Below are 18,703 nucleotides of genomic sequence, written 5' to 3'. Positions count from 1 at the left end.
ATGCTGAACGCTCGCTGTGCTGATTGGCAGGCAGTCCAGGGTCTCCTGATCCAAATCTGCTCAGCAGAGGCAATCCAGAAGGTGTTACCTGACTGGATGGATTAAAGGCGACATAAAATAGTAATCTGAGATCTGTTCATTAAAGCTTGTCTGATAAAATGGAAATATGTATGAGAGTTATGCAAATTGAACAGAAGGAGAGAGCCTTTGAAAACTGTAGAGGTACTAAAATGGCTTAAGCACAATAAGAATTGCATGTTATGTTTAGGAGTAACAGTAGGAAAACATGGCTTCCTCCAAAGACAACTAACTCACAAATGTAAAAAAAAAACAAACCCAAACAGATCTGGTACACAAGTCCATCACTGTGCTGCCGGCAAAGAGGCGTACGCAGCACACACAGCCCAAACCCTGCCAAATGGTCCACTGGCTCTCACTGCATGCTCTTTGCCAGCCTTGTACTCCTTGAACCCGATGAATGAGTGAAAACAGATGCTTGCTCCTTGGTCACCTGCCGAGATATCACACCAACCATGACACCAGTCAATTCCAACAAGACACTCATCCTGGAGCTTGGCCCACTATTTAGTTGACAAAAATCTGCCTGCCAAAATCTGTCAGATATTCTACCTGAAGTAAAGAGACAGGCATTTTAATTTAAACTCTTCAAGATCAGTCAGCGTTGCTTTACAAGTGTTTGGTTAACATAAAAATGAAGGCTGAGTTTGGGTGTGTTCTGACAGAAAAGACATTTCAGAATAATAAATTACAGTCAAAGATTTTTGTTGATAATGCAGAAAATGTAATTAGAATTGAGAATGAGGTTGGGATTTTTTTTTGTTTCTAAAAAGAATATGAGCCTGTTTTTGCTTTGCTCTGTAGGAAGACACACGTTTCTCTAAGAAGACAGTAGCCTCAGTAACCACAGTGACTTACTGCAGATTAGCTCTGGCTAATCGTAGCTTTTGTGCCAGAAAAGACTCGGGGCTTTGAGTTTGTTTGACTGGCTCAGAGAGGGAGGAGGGCTCTATTATTCATCTGATTGGCTGGGCAACGTCTGGACCTAGCTGCACTAAATCATAAGAGGATACTTTCCAACAACCAAAACAACAGAGGACATTCAGGCCAGCAAGAATACTCTCTGCAATCCAATGAGCAATCCAATTTGAGAACTGCAAAAAAATTAGAGCTAACCTCCCCCATTTTTTTATTTCCATCCCTTAGAAGTCCTTTGTAAGCAGGGCACATTTCAATACACTGACACTGCCTCTTAAGATAATTGCATTTATAAGTGTCTATCAGCCTTAGATTGCTCTGTTGGCTTTCCTTTATGTGACCATGTTTACCATACAAACAGTGTGTATATAGTTGATCCTCCATAAAGACAAAAACGTCTCACTGAAAGTGATACAAAATCAAATAAATGGCATGTAAATATAGATGTTCATTTATTATCAACGATTCTCTTTATTTTTGCAAGTTTATTTTTTATCTAAATAAAAATATTACTTATTACTAACTTATTACTACTAATATTTAGAACAGGATTATTACGATATTTATTCTTCCAATAAGAAATTGATGTGCCCGAATATTCTGTGCACAGAATGTGCTGTGTATTTAGTCTGTGTGTTTTCATTCAGTCTTTGTCAGGTGGTCTGTTTTCCTCCCTTCATGGCACGGTTCCTGCATGCTCCTGCTCTGAATCATGTTCATGTCTTTTTCAAAGTCATCACAGTCTAATTTTTCCCAGTTTAGGTTTTAGTTATAACAATTGTTCATTTTTGCCTTATTTTGTATTCATGTTTTTCGGCCCAAATAAACAGCTCGCTTTTTGTTATACTCCGTTTTTCTCCCGTGCCTGCATTTTTGGTCCACACCTCAAACACACTGGCTCGTCCAGCCATGACACACAGTAGTAGTACTATGTTTGAGATGTCAGTGATTTCTGACCTGTTGCCAATTAAACCAATTACTTGCAAAGTGTTTCTCCAGCTGTTTCTTTTTAGCTGTTTCACTTAGTTTTCCAACCTTTCGTTGCCCCCATGGATGTAGACTGTCTTTTCAGGTAATCCTAAACTAACTTAATGTTAAGAACAGAGCTCTGGGGGGGTCATAACATCTGCTGCTCGACTTCTTGTTTTTCTTGTCACCCAAGATAGCTCTCTAACCCATATGGGGTAGCTGTCATCTGCATTATGAATTTGGCACCAACGAAAATGTCTCCTTGTGGAGTAAGATGGATTACAAAAATTACAATGTTAACACCAATTGATATAAATGGATTAATTACAGAAATCAATCTGATTTATTATTTCAATTACAATCTATTTGTGTTTGTGAAATATGAAACTCAACAGTCAAACACACATTCATTGTTTTATATACTAACGAGGATCAATATCAACAGAACAAAGCTGACATTTGCCTGGACACCAACCTTTATGATAGCCAGAGATGGTAGCATACACAGACACGGCAACACTCCTATTAGACATTCAAACAGTGTTGAAGAAATATTCAAAGTAAGTATAAAAATGGTAATACATTCATTCATGTCAAAGAAGGATGTGATTGTGAAGGAAAGAAAAATGCCTCCAGCCAGTGATAGCAGGTGGTCCATGAAGAGTCGATTCACTGTGGAGCTGGTGAAGAGCATGTCAAGCAGACCTTAAAAGCACTGAGATGGGTACTTGCACCAGGGGGCACAGGAATTGTATTGGATGGGGGGAAAGTTATAATTGATGGCAGTGTCCTTTTGTTCAAACAAACAGATGTTTCATTTCAGAGCAAAATACAAAAAAAGGGAAGTAGTTTGATCTTTCTAAAGTTGCAGATTAGGCAGAAAATGGAAAATATTAATCGCCCAGATTGCTTCTTTGCTTCTACACTTTCAATAAACAGCAGAAAATGTGATGTGAGAGCTTCTCCTCGTTTCTAATTTAAAGGCAGCGCTAGCTCTTATTGTCTGGATAATAAATTGCACAGTATGTACTGGTCCCATCATGGCAGAGGACACACTTATGGGAGTCTCGATATAAGCATTGTAATTAATGGTACAGTTAGGATGAAAAACAACTTGCTGAGTGATTTGGGGTTTTTTTGTTTTTTGAATACAAATTTCTCTGAGCTTATCATAAAAAATAGCTTGCTTACCTGGTCCAACTCAGAACAAGATTGATGCCTCAATTTTTCCATTCAAATACTTGTTAGGAAACCATTTAATGGTTTAAGGCTTTCCTTTTTTTCTTTTTTACAGCATCTCCAAAATCCATCCAGCTGACCTTCTTAATCCGACTGCCTGTTTTGGTTCATACATTCTGTCTGGCAACAGCACTAAAGACAGAGCTGGGCATAAATCGTGAGGTATGAAATCCTCTATTATGGATTCAATCCCCCCCACAAAATGAGTTGCTGTGTTGTGACTTTCGACCCAGTGATTCTTCACATTTTCGTCAGCCATCAAATAGTGCTTTCTCACCTCGGCTATCTCTGCTGACACCGACTATTCACCTGAGTGCCAGAGATGTTCCGCCTTTCCCCCCAAAGTTACACCACTGCTCAGTCAGCTCACACCTTTAGATTCACCCTGGACTGGTATAAAGAAGGTAGATAAAAATACAATCTCGGGCTATTATGTTGACATTTTTTGAGTTTTACAAGTGCACTGAATAAACAGTTCACTTTGACGTGGCAACAGACAGATATGCTGTCTTCCACCGAACCTCATCTTGTTCTTCTTCCCAACAGCTACGAAAGTGCCAAAGAAAATGTGTTGGGATAGAGTCTGTCAAAAATAAAATACACTATTGAATTTTAAGTGACAATAACTTTGCAGGTGTAGATTACATCCCATTACAATAAGTGCACAGACAAGATCTGAGTACATAGAGGCAACATCTACCAGTCCTGATCTAATCTAGCACAAATTGAATGCAAAAAATAATACCGTTCGAAACCAAATAATTTAACATCTTGCTCCTTACATACTTCGCAAATGCTTGCCATCACTACAGTGGTGTTGTTTCATCATGTTATATGTAGCTTATTAACTCATTCACTGCCATTGACGTCTATAGACGTCAATTGAAAAACTTACGTTGACTGCCATTGACGTCTATAGACGTCAATTACGTTTTCAATGGGAGGGGCTAGAATACAACCTCGGGCAGCTTGTCAGTGAACATCAGACTGCTTGAAATGTATTTTTCACAACAAGCTCGTTTTCTCCCTTTTTTTGGTCAAAACAGGCATTTTTGGTGGAACCCACCTCTCTTCTACAGCTGATTACTAAAGAACGGAAAATGGTAGAAACAAGCTTTTTTTTTTGGATGGAAGAAGAGAGTCTGTTCTTCATTTTGGTAGGTTCAGCGTTTATGTGATCATAACACACAGTTTTCTGTGGCTCTTCAAAAATGAGTAAAAATGCTCAAAAACCCTGGCAGTGAATGAGTTAAGAATACTCACTTCTTAAAAGAAAAAGTGCAACAACAAACCACAACTTTAATGACACAGTAGCTCACCCAGCTCACAGTCCATTACAATTCACAGGCTACTGCCCATAAATGACAAATGTGACCTTGAGCTTGATCACAGTGTGTGTGAAGACTTATGGGATGATCACTGTGTGTGGGTTTGATTCATTTCTGCCCAATATTGTAGCTTGTGAAAGACAGAGTGATGCTCATAGGTCCATTGGCATATTTGTGCATTAAACTGTTCTGTTTTGAAGCCACATGTGGTATCAAAACACTGAAAACTGCATTAGCAGTAATGTTTTTCTGATATCTTTGATTTACCAGAACAGTGTGAATTTGCAAAAAATGATTTTCAAAACTTAAGTGGTGAAAAGTTTAAATATTGTGTTTAGATAGCCGACCGAAGACATCTGTAAAAGACAAAACTGAGAACTTTTCAAGAAAAATACACACAAATATGATTTCTTAAAACTAAAGCTCACTCCAAACACAGTTAAGATCGTCACTGTTGTGGAGCCTATCCCAGGTCTCATTGGGTGAGGGGCAGTGTACACCTTGGACAGGCTTCCACAACCATGGAGATGCAGTATTTGCTTTGGAAGTAGGTTTAGTGAAAACTCTGAGTTTATTTTAATCTGAGATAAAGGAAACTCTCTGTTTCAGAACATTGTGTATTTAGAAAGAGAGTTATCTTTCCTCCGTGGGTTATAGCCAAAGAGTGAGTGAGTGTGTGCTTCTGTGTCCCATTTGTGTCTGTGAAAACTGCTGGGAAGTGTTTGTCCTGTATCTTTGGATGATGATGTGTGAAGATTGTCCTCCTGGGGCTTATTTATACTTTTTTGAAGTAGTTCAAATCCCATAAGCACCAGAACATCCTTTGGTTAGACTTTTTCAATAGCTTTAACACCTCTAGCTAATATCAACATGTGGTCTGTGTGAGATGCGACAAAGTCAAATCTCTTCAAGCCAACTAAGTTCAATTCAAGCCCCACAGTTCTTAATCTTATTTATGGAATTTATCTTATGTAACGGAGAAAAATTAAAACCCCAGTAATTTAAAAGTTGTACATTTGTACAATATAAAAATAAATAAATACAATAAATATGTTTATGTGTTTAGGAACATTTACACCTCGAAGGCAAACTATGTGAAAGCGCTCACTGTACCGCAATACAGTTGTTAAATGCTGACCAAGTGGAAATTAACAAATGTCACTATTATTCATGACAGTCCTTATAAATCCTTATAAGACCCAGCAATTCATTCTTCTCCTCTGTGGGGAAGATGAGTCTGAAACTTCTACGTCAAGCCAAATTTATGCATCTATTTTAGTCCTTCTGTACTGTCAAGAGGACATCCTGGGCTTTTTAGTGATGGCATATTTGTGGGAGGTTTGACTAACAGACAGCATCATTTTTCTTTTTTAAAACTGATAGGCACTGCAGCTTCCACATTTTATGGCAATAACACAGCTTAGGTGATATTTTTGCAGGTATTATGTTTCTTTTAGTAAAATTGTTCATTCAATATGAGACTCTTAATTTCAGCTTAACAGTAATTTCAACCTTATCAAAACGAAACTTTAATTCAGTGTACTTTGTAGTGGAGAGCAGGCCTTACTAACCCCAGTTTTCAACCTATATCTATACTTCAGGAAGCAGAGGGCTGAGGGAGGCCGAAAGGATTTCACTGTAGAAGGGGAGTCAGACGTATAGCTGTCAGAGGATGAGGTGAAAGAGAGCCAGGCAGAGCAGGAAGGTGAGAGCTCAGAGGACATACCAGAGGAGCTTTAGCAGGGACAAAGTGATGGCACCCACTGTCCATCATGGGAAAAAAATCAATGTGCAGTCTGAAGCGCTCTGAGGTTTTTTTGGCCATAAAATGTGCAAAACTGTAATAAGAGACTTTTTAGTTAAACACACACACAAAAGTTTCGTTTCTTAAACTATTTTGAAAAATCTGTTAATATTTGCTAAAATTGCTGTAAACTGTACCTCTCCTTTCTTTATTAATTCCATTTCAACTCTACCGAGTCTGTGTCAAGAGACTTTCTAACATGAAACATGGCCACAACCACCAAAACTGCAGGGCGCCAGATCACATCAAACACTAATTTTGAAAATCAGGTTTTTGAAAATGTCAAAGTGTACAAACCACAATGAGACACTCAACTCTGAATGCATAATTAAAACTGCAAACATGGCATGACTTGCACACCCCAGAATCAAGTTATACTGGTTCCTAGTAACAGCCAGTTTAATCAGTCGGAATTTTTTTGGGATTAGGCAGTCACACAAAGTAACAATATCTTGATGTCTCCGAAAAAAGGGACAAGGGTAATTCCCTCTGAAATATTCAGAATTGTAGAAGAGTCACACTTATTGCTGTTTTTTTATTAGTGCAGTAAACTATACCTCTCCTTCTGTCATAACCTGTGTGTGGCAGGCACGATTGGACCCAAATGCAGACTCACAGAGAGGATTTTAACACGAAAACTCAGCTTTATTGCTAGAATGACATGATAAAAAAGCTAAACTGGAAAACCTACAAACTAAATCATGAATAGACCACATACATCCGGGTATGAGGGAAACGGTGACACTAGATTGAGGGAAACAGAGACTTAAATACACAGGGAATGACGAGGGAACAGAAAACACATGGGGAACACAGCTGACACAAATTATGAGACAGGGAGGAAAGCAAAACTGAAAATACTAACCCAAGACACGGACTGTCAAAGTGAAACAGGAAACATGGTGAGATGTAGACTGTGACAACCGGACATGGCACACGCAGACAGACTGGGGAGACAGGGTGGAACACAAGAAGAGGAACGGACAAGGGGACTAAAACACAGACACCGCTAAGAGGGCAAGGGAGAGGGAGAGGGGAACGTAGGGACGAGGGAAAGAGCGAGGGAGCACCAGAGAGAGAGAGAGAGAGAGAGAGAGAGACCTGACATGCTGGGAAACATGGGCACAGAGAAGGGCAATAAGACACAAGGACTCACACTAAGAGGGGGACACAGGACAAACACACAAGGGGAGCCTAAAACATACAAGAAGCAAACATAAAATAAACTCAGGGTTACAAAAAGAACCTTAAATTATAAACCGTAATACAAATTAACACCAAAACACCGGAACTCAAAAACAATGGGTCAAAATAACCCAGAACCATTACACCTTCTTTATCAGCTCAACTTCAATCTTAATTAAACTGGGTTGAAAGACCTTTTAACATGAAACATTAACCATGACTGATGATTGCATTAAAACAGTAATTAGGTAACCAGGTTTTTGAAAATGTCACCGCACACAAACAACAGGGAGGAGCTCATTTCTGGAACAGATACAAAGTGAAAGATTCACATTTAAATGATAGCACTGATTCTATATTAACAAAGACGACAAATACATGAGATCCTCGTTATACATTATAAATCTTACATTATACATCTTATTACCATTTTCTGTTGTTTAAATATATGTATACAGTATTTATTTTTGACACTGACATAAAAAGGCAATCTGTTCAGGATGTGTTCGACTTCTAAGCAAATGCTTGCTGGAAGCCCTTGCAACCCTGAACAAGAAAGACAGGTGAGGGAAATGGGAAAATAAATACATAGTATACAATATAATCTGGCCAAATTGTACTCCTCACTAAAAATTTGACTTGCACGAATTGACACAGAAAATGAAAAAAGGTCCTGTTGTACACTAGCTACACAACCTCTAAATTAGGGCTCCCCAATCCCAGTCCGCGAGGGCCGGTGTCCTGCAGGTTTTAGATCTCACCCTGGGTCAACATACCTGAATCACATGATTAGTTCATTACCAGGCCTCTGGAGAACTTCAAGACATGTTGAGAAGGTAATTTATCCATTTAAATCAGCTGTGATGGATCAAGGACACATCTAAAACCTCCAGGGACACCGGCCCTCGCGGACCAGGATTGGGGACCCCTGCTCTACATCAATGAAGGAAATATTTGTCATCAGGATGGTTTGTTTTTTCCTGAAAGAAGGGATAGTCCACAGTGTATCCTTACATGCAACATCAACGTGAGACAAAATGCAATATCAGAACTTGCTTAAAAATCTACGGGTGTACAATCAAATGAAAACAGATAAAAATCCGTTTTTTACGCACACTCGCCAGACACTTCTTTGGGGCATAAATTCAACAAGGTGCTGGAAAGATTCCTCTTAGATTTCGGTGCATATTGACATGAAGACATCACAGACTTTTTGGAGATTTGTTGGCTGCGCATCCACGATAAGAGCCTCCCATTCCACCACACCCCAAAGGTGCTGGACTGAGATCTGGTGACTGTTGGGGGGACACTAGAGTACGGTGAATTCAGTGCCATGTTTAGAAAACCAGTTTAAGATGATTTAAACAGTTTTGTTATCATGTTGAAAGCAGCCATTAGCAGATGGGTACGCTATGATCATAAAGGGATGGACACAGTTAGCAACAATAGCTGGGTAGGCTGTGGTGTAGTTCAAGAAACTACACCATTACACCATCAGCAACACTCTAAACTGTCAAAACAGGTCAGGATGGATTCATGGTTTCATGTTGTTTACACCACATTCTGATCCTACCATAAAAATGTTGACAATGTTTTGTCGGTCAAACTGTAGCTATAGTTTCCTGATCTAAGCTGACAGGAATGGCATTCAGTGTGTTTGTCTGCTGCTATACGCCACCTGTTTCTAGACTTGACGTTTTGTGGCTTCAAAAATATCCTTCTGACTACCTTGGTTGTAATGAGTGTCTTTTTGAGTTACTGTTGCTTTCCTATTAGCTCGAAGCAGTCTGGCCATTCCCCTCTGACCTCTGGCATCAACAAGACATTTTCGCCCAGAGAACTGTTGCTCACCAGATATTTTCCTCTTTTTCAAACCGCACTTTGCAGAGGCAAGAGAAAAAAGATGGTTGTGTGAGAAAATCCAAGTAGATTAGCAGTTTCTGAACATCACTTTTTCTGAGATCAGACTGTCTGGTTCCAGCAACCATACCAGATTCAATACAGAGGTAAGGTACACAAAGCTTACACAGACTGCGTGACAATTAATGGAGAGATATGAAGAGAATGTATATGCTCATCAGATACTTAGAGGAGCTAACAGGTGAAACCATAGCTGAGCCTAATAGACATAACGAGATGAGGAAGTAAACACAAGACAGAGAGAACAACAGTTCCCAAAATAAAATGGGAAGCGACTGGGACACAAGACAGAATGAACTCAAAGTAAACTCATTCATCAACAGTTACTACTGCTAACCAGAACAGAAAACTCAATGTAGAGGAATACAATATATCCTAATAAGGAAAGCACAAAAGCCACAAATAATATGTATAAAAACTTAAAAAAAAACAGAATTAAAGTATTCAAGAAACAGTGAAATAGGTATTAACTATGTACTCACAAGGACAGAAAACCACAAACTAAATAGACACAAGGCGGGTTCTTCAATGGGCTCTTCCAGAAACGATAATGCTCTTTTCCGATTGTAGGCAGTAATATCATACCAATTGCTCCAGAGCAGGTTAGGTTCAAATGAAAGTGTTACCATGGCGATGTCTTAATAGTATCAAAAAACCCAATATTACTCCTGAAGTTACCTGGATGAGACAGAATCCATCTTCATAGTACAGGCCTCAGGTGAACCTAACAAAGTGGCTGGTGAGTGTATATTCATCATGCATTTTTGAATTAGATTTTTCCATAAACCAGTTTGTATGTAGATTTTGGAAACAGTTTTTTTTCCTGTGACATTATTCCACCGAAGTGGGGACAAAACCCTCTACCAGTCGTTTATGGAGATTTGTTCACAGAAATTAGAGACGAAGGATAAGTAGAAAGGACAGCATTATTCATTTAGGTGCGAATCCCCAGCTGCCTGGCTGCTTAACATTGCAAAATTCTTTCCTGAGCTGGTATGGAAGTATGAAGATTAATAGGAGTTCTAAGTGTGTTCTAATATTCCCTGTGGAGATTTATATTATGTTTTTGCTTTTTCATTCACTGACGCCTCACTTGTTGCCCTTAAGGACAAACTGTAAATTTTATGCATTGTAACCGGTTTATGTCTGCAAATTGATTTCGTTCAGCTGTAAAAACAGCTTTGATCTCGGAAAATTTCCTCCCTTTGTGATTTTATCCCATAATAATACACCAGGCATGTATTAAAAGGGAAAGTAATTGTTGTTCTGCCAGACATTAATTTATAACACTTTGTGTCTTAAAACTCATTGCAACAATTCTGAGATCATTTATAAGGTGGAAATAAATGCAAATGAAAGGTCACCTTCTTTGTATTTTTTTCCAATCATTCCAGAGTTTTTCCCCATTATTCTGGCAGATTAGACCTTTTCTCAAGTTGACATTGGGCAGACACCAAACTTAATATACGTAAAAAAATAAATAGAAGAGCAAACTCTCCCACGCTGAGAGGTACAACAAAACAAACAAAGCCACAGAGTCATCAATCAACCACCTATATGGAAAAAATCTATATAAATCTTATAAAGTTTGTATCTGTCTTGCGTGGAACTTGTATGCAAAGCATACACGAGTGAAAACAGATATAAGATCCCTTGAAAAATTATATAAATGAAACGTGTATGCATTGCATAAATGTGCCTTTGGGTCAATTACATATCCTAGGAAAAAAATAAAATAAAATAAAACCCTAAAATGCAGTGTGGCAGGATGTATTAGTAACAAAAATCAAAATAAGCCTTTATAAGCAGTCAAACTAAAACAACTGAGTGGAAGCCAGGAATAAGACACAAGGCCCCAGCAGACAACATGGGACAACTCAGCATCCGGAGAATCACTATCCCTATATGTGAAGCATTGTGAAGTCTGAAATATGTGAAGTATTTTGTATTTTATCATGGAAAACAACAATTATTCAAACTGTTTCTGTTAGTTCATCTAAAGCATTCTGACAGCATTTTTTTGTATTATAGTGAAATGTGGATAATTCAGGAAGCTATCAAGTTTGATGGTGTCCTAGCTATTAAAGTAGATAAGCAGCTAATTATATATGAGCTAACTAGACCCAGATGTGCCACAATAATCCTCTTACGGGGTAATATCTAATAATTCTAGATCGTTAAGGGCATTGTTTTCGTGTTTCATCCTCTAGTATCTTGTTTCTACCCTTCATGGTTTGACACATTGCAGTATCTCTACCTTAACATGTAAACACTTACATATTGCCAAAAATATCTGCTTATTTGCGTTCCCATGCATAGGAACTTGACTGCTTGACATGAGTCAAGTCTTCTGGGAAGGCTTTCCACAAAATTTATGCATTAAATTATGTTTTTGTTTTTTTGTTTATGGGAAATTTTGACCATTCTTCTAGATTCACATTACAATACATTATTGAAAAACACTTGCAGTTCTTTTGTAGCACTAACTGGAGAAGTAGAATCACCAAACCCCCATCAGAACTGAATGTGTACATGCACTGTATTGCGAAAAATATTTGCGCTTCTTCGCCTTCGCACACCTAATATGAATTTGTGTTTACATTCCATTTATGTCTTTATGTCTTGGTGACCTCTATGCACTATGCGCTTAACAAAACAGTATTAACAGTTCTTTTTAAGATTTCTCAAATGCTTTAAATATTTTACAGAACTTAATTAAGACATCAGTTTAGTCCCAATGTGAAAGAAAAATCTTTGTCTGAATTTTTTATCAAAGAAATGTTGCTTTATTCTTTGGGTGGACTAAAGTTTCTAATGCAAACTCCTATCAGGTCGTGTTTCTCCTTGCTGTGGTTAGAAAACGTCTAAGAACCTCAAATTGCCTCAGATATTCATGCATAGCTGTCGTGGACTGGCAGCAGGCTCATACCTTAATCCCGGATTAAGCTCTGAAGCAAGGTTACTCGTTGATTAATCTTGGAAGCTGTGCATCATTTGGTACGTATCCATCAGTATTTAACTGCAACTTTCAGTTCCTCGACTGCAGAGTGTGGATTGGATGGACTGCATTAGAGAAAAATGAGACTCATTAATGATTTATCATTATGCGTTCACTTAATTTTCACTCCTTTTATCCTACTTTTAAAAATAACCTTCCCATTGATCACTTTTTGCACTTGAAAAAGCAGATTATTGGTTGACTTGTCAAGCATAAATACCTTTTCTATAAAAAGCAGCGCTTTTAGAGGCCAGTTTCTAAAAACATAATGCTGGATGTCGAAACTATTCCACTTAATTATTTTCTGGACTTAAATGGCTTGCCTGAATGGTGCATATGACCAAATCTATCAAAGCCAAAAAGCAGTGAGCCAGCATCTGTGCTGTACAATTTGTGTAGAGTGCTCACTGGCAATGGTTGACACTAGTCAAACTATCAACTATAAACTGTAATTATTTTAGAAATGTTGGCACTATCTGATTGTACTAACTTGTGGTTATTGGATACTACTTCTACAGCTGCTGATAGTTAGTTCAAGCTGTAAAGAATATTTTTCAGAAAATATTAAGCTAGACAGATGTTTTGTGTACATGTGCATTGCAGGTTCATTATTCTGGTAAGTAAATACAAATGACTTGCTGTAGAAGGAAACTGACACCAATCAAGTGGTGTCCATATAGTAGGGCACGGTGTCAGGTAGACTCATTATAGCCTCTGTAACATTTAAACCAAAGTTCCCCCAGACATCACATGTTCTCGTCCTGCTCTGCCAGAGGTCTGCAATTCACCGTGTGGTCCTGCTACGCCTGAGCCAGTGGTATGCACTTCACCCGAGTCAGTGGTCACTGATGCAGACATGACTTGTCCTGCACCGTCTGGCCATCTGTGGCTGCCTCCTAAACTGCTAGTTCTTTGTTTTTCAATCGTATGCTCCTGTTTCTCTTTATGTTCCCTTTCAGGTCCTGTTTGTCATGGTCTGTGTATTTTTTCCAGCCTGCCATGTCTCCCTCTCTGTCACTGTCCCTCACTCTTTGTCTCTGTGTTGTTTCCTGTTTTACTATGGCAGTCCTTGTCCAGGGCTCCAGAGTGCGACCATTCTGGTCACACATGCGACCTAATTTCTAATACCTAATAAATCCTAGGTTGCATAGGTACGACCAGCTGTTCGAGTAAAAAAAAGTATCTGCGACTGTGAAAGTCTCGGTGTGGTTAACAACAGACACACATTGTGCCCATATCAGGGTCTAAACCAATCAGAGATAGTCAAGGACGAGACCTCTCTGATTGGGATTGGCCGTGGTCCAGATATTCTTTTAGGCTACGTGCTACGTGTGTGTACGTTTGAAAGTGCAGGCGGATACAGAGAGGTGAGTAGCCTAGGCCTGATAGAAGCGGATGTAGCTGTGGGTAATGAGAAAAGATGAAAAGAACGATTGACAACTTTTTTGTTAAGTTAAAGCCTGATCCACCCAAAATTCATAGCCAGCGTTCTGACACGGAGCCATCAACTTCTCAGGTTATGTCTAACACTGGTTCAGAGACGGCATCAGATAGTGAGCCACATACGATCGACTCCGAGCGAGAGCCCACTGAAAGTAAAAGGGAGAAAGTGTATACATTTCGAAGAGAGTGGCTTGACCAGTTTCCCTGGCTATGATACAGTAAAGCCGACAACATGATGCACTGATTTTGATGACCCCAGAAAATCTGTATTTGTAAAAAGCCCTAATCAAAGCAGAAATAGATCAGAATTATTAGGAACAACTGACTGACAACGTCACAAACACCCATGAGGTAAGACAAAAAAGATACTTTTTTTGATACTCCTAAAGACACCTTATATATTTCCTCCCAGTACCATGTCCGAACCTCTACACCCCACACACTTCTAACACTTTGATGTCTGCCAGCATTATTTGCTACATATTTCTATCTATTGCATTTGTGCTGCAGTGTCTGTCTTTTTTTATATTAGTTTGTTTTTAGTACACGTGATTGTGATGTGGTTCTTTGGTTGATATTGCAATTCCTGTATTGCTTAAATAAAGACATGCCTTTTTGTTATTTGTTACTCGTGCTTACTGACAAATTGATTGTGTTTCAGGACACTAGTTTGTTTTGTTTTAATTAAATCAATTACTTTTAAGTGCACATTTTGTAGAAACATCCTTTACAAAGATTCAATAAATCTGTCGTACAGATTTTTTTTTTCATACAATGGGGATATTTTTATTAGTGCTGTCAAGAGATTAAAAAAAAATAGAGATTAATTAATTATGATTTTTAATTAATTGATCTAATTAATCTCTTTTTTAATCTCACCTAAAAATAGCTGAGGAAAGCCCTCAACTTATTGTGGCAGACCAAAAGACTGATATAACAAAGAAAGTGACTTTATAAAGTCATTTATTGTTTAACAAACGTTAAACAGATGCAACCATTTACATACTGTTGTATTCTTTTGTAAAATAAGTGGAAAAATAAATACAAATAAAATCAAATAAATTAAGTGCTGCAAGTTAGCACATCAGAGTTGCTCTTTTCTGAGCAATACAGCACTGAAATTCCTCTGCTTCAGATAATGAAAAATAAAACTGACATTGCAGTGCTGCAAGTTAGCACATCAAAGTATTCTTCCATCACAAAAAAAAGTGCTGAACATCAAGCAATCTATTCTAGTAGGCTACAAATGACACAGCAGCTATGCTGACCACATGTGTCTCATTTCTTCTTCCTCAGCCAGTCACTAAGACACACCAGCCTGGTAACATTTTCTGGAAGCAAGGCTGCCCTTTTCTTTTGCACTATGTGGCCTGCAAGGCTAAAGAGTCTCTCACAGGGTACAGAGGTAGCTGGGGAGGCCAGGTACTTTTGTGCTAGGACTGACAGCTTTTCATAGACTCCTGAGTGAGCATACCACCACTGCAGGGGACAGTCATCAATACTGATGCTGGGTTCTGCTCTGTAGCGCTGCAGCTCTCCAGACTCAATTCCATCTTCTGAGTCAGAGTCAGACCCCAGAAGGAGTTCGCTCCTCCTCTTCTTCTGAGCTGGTCCATCATCCTCTGTGGAGGGCTGGAGACTATCTGCTCTTCTGGGCTCTGCTGCCTGGAGCATATTCTCCAGAATGGTCCACACCTGAATGAATGAATGAATGAATGAATGAATGAATGAATGATTGTGATTAAAACTAAGTGCTTTTTTTTTTATTTTATTTAATCTTGTAAAGAACTTTGTGTTCCATATAATAAATAAAAGTTTGATTTGATAATGAATTGGACTCATTAGTCCAGCTTAACCTTATTGTCCTACCTGTTCCCTCTTTTCTCTTGGAAGACATTTCAAATCCTTAAACCGTGGATCCAATGCTGTGGCCACCTCGAACCATATCTCGTTGCCATTAGCTCGTCGTGCTGCCAGATCCTTCTGGAAGGCATTCTTGAACTTCACCACGTAGGCAGGATCATCATCAGTAATGTCCATGACACGGTACAGATGGCGAAAAGCAGGCAGCACTACAGAGCAAGAGACGTAGGCCTCACCACCCAGCAGCTCTGTCACATACCTGCAGAGGTGGAGAGGTTTGCTAAATAAACCTAGCTGGATTCATTTAAATCAAAGTGTAACTGATTTCCAATTTAATTGTCCTTAAAAGTTCCTTGTTATGTTCATTAATTTTGATTTTACACATGTAACAGTAGTTTATATAATTAAAATGGGAAGGTGTTTATTTGAACTTACTTGCATGGTTCAAGCAGGAGCTCCAGCCTCTGCAGTTTCGCCCACTCAGCTTCGGTTGGCAAGACCAACCTGTGGTTCTGTTGGTCCAACGTAGCCTGGACAGCCTCTCGGTTACATAGGAGGCGTGAGACCATTGCGAGAGTCGAGTTCCACCTGGTGGGTACATCCTGTATAAGTTGATCGCTCTTCTTTCCGAGTGCTACTTGTTGTTGGTTAAGTTCTGTGGTACTCGCAGGGCTTTGTTTAAAATGACCAACAATCTTGCGGCACTTTGCCAGTACACCGACAAAACCACTGCTATCGAGACATACCGTGATGGTCCTCTGGAGAATGTGAGCATTGCAGGCGATGTGCTCATATGGAAGTGCTCTCATAGCAGCCAGCATGTTTGCTGCGCTGTCTGTGCCAATGGTGGATATCTTGTTTTCAATACCCCAGTCATTTGCTACCTTGAGGAACTGTTCGGCGCATTTATCAGCAAAGTGCCTGGTTTCTGTTCTCATGACGGTCAGTGCAAATGAGTTGAGGTTCCACTCACTATCAATAAAGTGTCCAGTCACCCCAAAATAGCTGTGGTTGCCAGCTGAGGTCCAGTGATCTCCGGTTATAGCAACACAGTTGGGAGAATCCTCCGCCAAAATCTCAAGTTTGTTTTTCTTTTCGCCGTCGTACATTTTGCTGATTTTGGTCGTTACTGTAGTCCTGCACGGCGGCTTGTATGACGGGTCATTGGACGCAATTTGCAACACCTCTGTCAATCCTTCGTCCTCTACTATATTTATCGGCCTACAGTTCATCGCTATCCACTTGGCAATAACATTAGTCAGCCTGTCGGTCGCAGACTTGCTCATACGAGGGGTATTCTCTAGTTTTGTTTGGCGAAAAGCTTTGCTCTGGCTTGCTATATTGCTAACGTCTTCACTGCTAGCTGTTGCTGCACTCGCGGCTGGGTGCTTTGCGTTGAGGTGATAGGCCAAACTTGAGCTGCTTCGGTGGTAAGCAAACTCCTTCTTACACTCTAGGCAGACCACTTTACCTTTGTCAATGGTGCCGTCGGGGCGTTTATGAAATACAAATTTCCCGTTCATTGGGCCAACAACTCTCAGATGCGCCTCCATATCCACACTGTAAGCTAATCACCACTTCTCACCTTGACCTCACGACGTGACTCCACCCCCAACAAGTCAAGCACAAGGAGCCCAGCACATAAAAACGGATTTTATAACATAGCAACTCTCATACAAAATCAATGACGTCAAGAGATTAAAAATTAGATTAACGAGATTAAAAAACATAACGCGCTAAATAGCATTGTAATTAATTAATCGTAATTAACGCGATAATTTGACACCCCTAATTTAAAAGCCTTTAATTTTCTTAAAAATAGACAGTGCACCTTATGTATGGTTGTGCTTACTGATTTCAAACCAATTTTATGTGGTACACGGCACTCTGTCAAATCTGTCAAATGTTTTAGTATGACTTTGGTAAGCTACAAAGCAGCACCATTTGATGTATTGTCGGAGCATGGCTACCATAGTCAGCACCCTTATAGAGTAATTCGTACTGTGCTTCAACATAATATGGTGTGTGTGTATAAGGGCCTGGCAGCTGTTGAGAGCCATGCTTATGAAGCAGATTTCAAACTGATCAATCCACATTCATCAATCCATAAATCCTGAAAAGTGAGTGTATTGTTCTGTATTTTATGTCTTCAACTGAACAATTTTGAGAGTTATTGTAAATGAGTTGAATAAAGTTTGACTTATCTGTTTTGTTTGGCTTAATGTGCCTTAGAATTTAGTGCGCCTTACAGTCCGAAAAATACAGAACATATATATCATTACACACTGAAGAGTTGTACAGTACATTATTAGATTCAACTGAATGAAAATGTTTATCATATGGTGGTGGAACATTTCTAAGGACATTTTTGCATTCTATTAACACAATAAAAACAAACAGAGTCTGTAAACCAAGATGTGGTGCTACAGTAACTTACTATAAACATTATATGGTCAAGCTAAACCCACACAATGAAGTCAGAGCAGACAGTTTCAGACCACCTGCTTTGAACACTTCACATGCACTCAACTCACATGATCCTCAATGCCCAAAGGTCTCAAATTCCTGTTTCTGTGTGTACTTACCTGGTACAACAGTATATCATAATGTCTGGGGAGCCGTTAACATAAAAGTAAAAAATAATTTACTCAGTATGACTTTTGACAAAATGAAAAATTTGGAGACAGATGACTCCTATATATGGGCTCAAAATGTGGTCATAAATATTTTGTACTTGTAAAAAAGATTTGTATGTGTAAAAAAGATTTGTGTGTGCGTAAAAAAGATTTGTATGTGTAAAAAGAATTTGTGTGTGCGTAAAAAAGATTTGTATGTGTAAAAAAGATTTGTGTGTGCGTAAAAAAGATTTGTGTGTGGACTTAGAAAAAAACCCCTGCAAGTTACAAGTACGGATTTTGACCCTATTTTTCTTCCTTTCATCTGATTGGTCAATGTCAT

At 39.0% G+C, this 18,703-nt stretch overlaps 1 protein-coding gene across 1 annotated transcript; it reads right to left on the bottom strand.

Annotated features, from left to right (window-relative positions):
- Positions 1-14,828: 14,828 nt before the first annotated feature.
- LOC146565759 (E3 SUMO-protein ligase ZBED1-like) lies at positions 14,829-17,496 on the bottom strand. Its single transcript, XM_085289098.1, has 3 exons — positions 16,181-17,496; positions 15,752-16,004; positions 14,829-15,577 (listed from the first exon to the last, which is right to left on the bottom strand). The coding sequence occupies exons 1-3, from the start codon at positions 17,296-17,298 to the stop codon at positions 15,161-15,163; spliced, it is 1,788 nt and encodes a 595-aa protein (XP_085145224.1). The 5' UTR covers positions 17,299-17,496; the 3' UTR covers positions 14,829-15,160.
- Between the last annotated feature and the right edge of the window lie 1,207 nt (positions 17,497-18,703).

The sequence above is a fragment of the Mchenga conophoros genome, linkage group LG10 (assembly GCF_057382185.1).
Source record: "Mchenga conophoros isolate Kocher_MC1m ecotype Shallow Benthic linkage group LG10, M_conophoros_male_GT1.1, whole genome shotgun sequence".
Classification (NCBI taxonomy): Eukaryota; Metazoa; Chordata; class Actinopteri; order Cichliformes; family Cichlidae; genus Mchenga; species Mchenga conophoros.
Note: the sequence above shows the minus strand (reverse complement) of the source record. Positions and strands in the feature narration are given on the sequence as shown.

Coding starts and splice junctions, on each gene's coding strand:
- LOC146565759 (XM_085289098.1), bottom strand. CDS start 17,298: ATGGAGGCGCATCTGAGAGTTGTTGGCCCAATGAACGGGAAATTTGTA. Junction 16,005..16,180: donor CTCCTGCTTGAACCATGCAA/GTAAGTTCAAAT, acceptor CCACCTCTGCAG/GTATGTGACAGAGCTGCTGG. Junction 15,578..15,751: donor CAAGAGAAAAGAGGGAACAG/GTAGGACAATAA, acceptor TCATTCATTCAG/GTGTGGACCATTCTGGAGAA.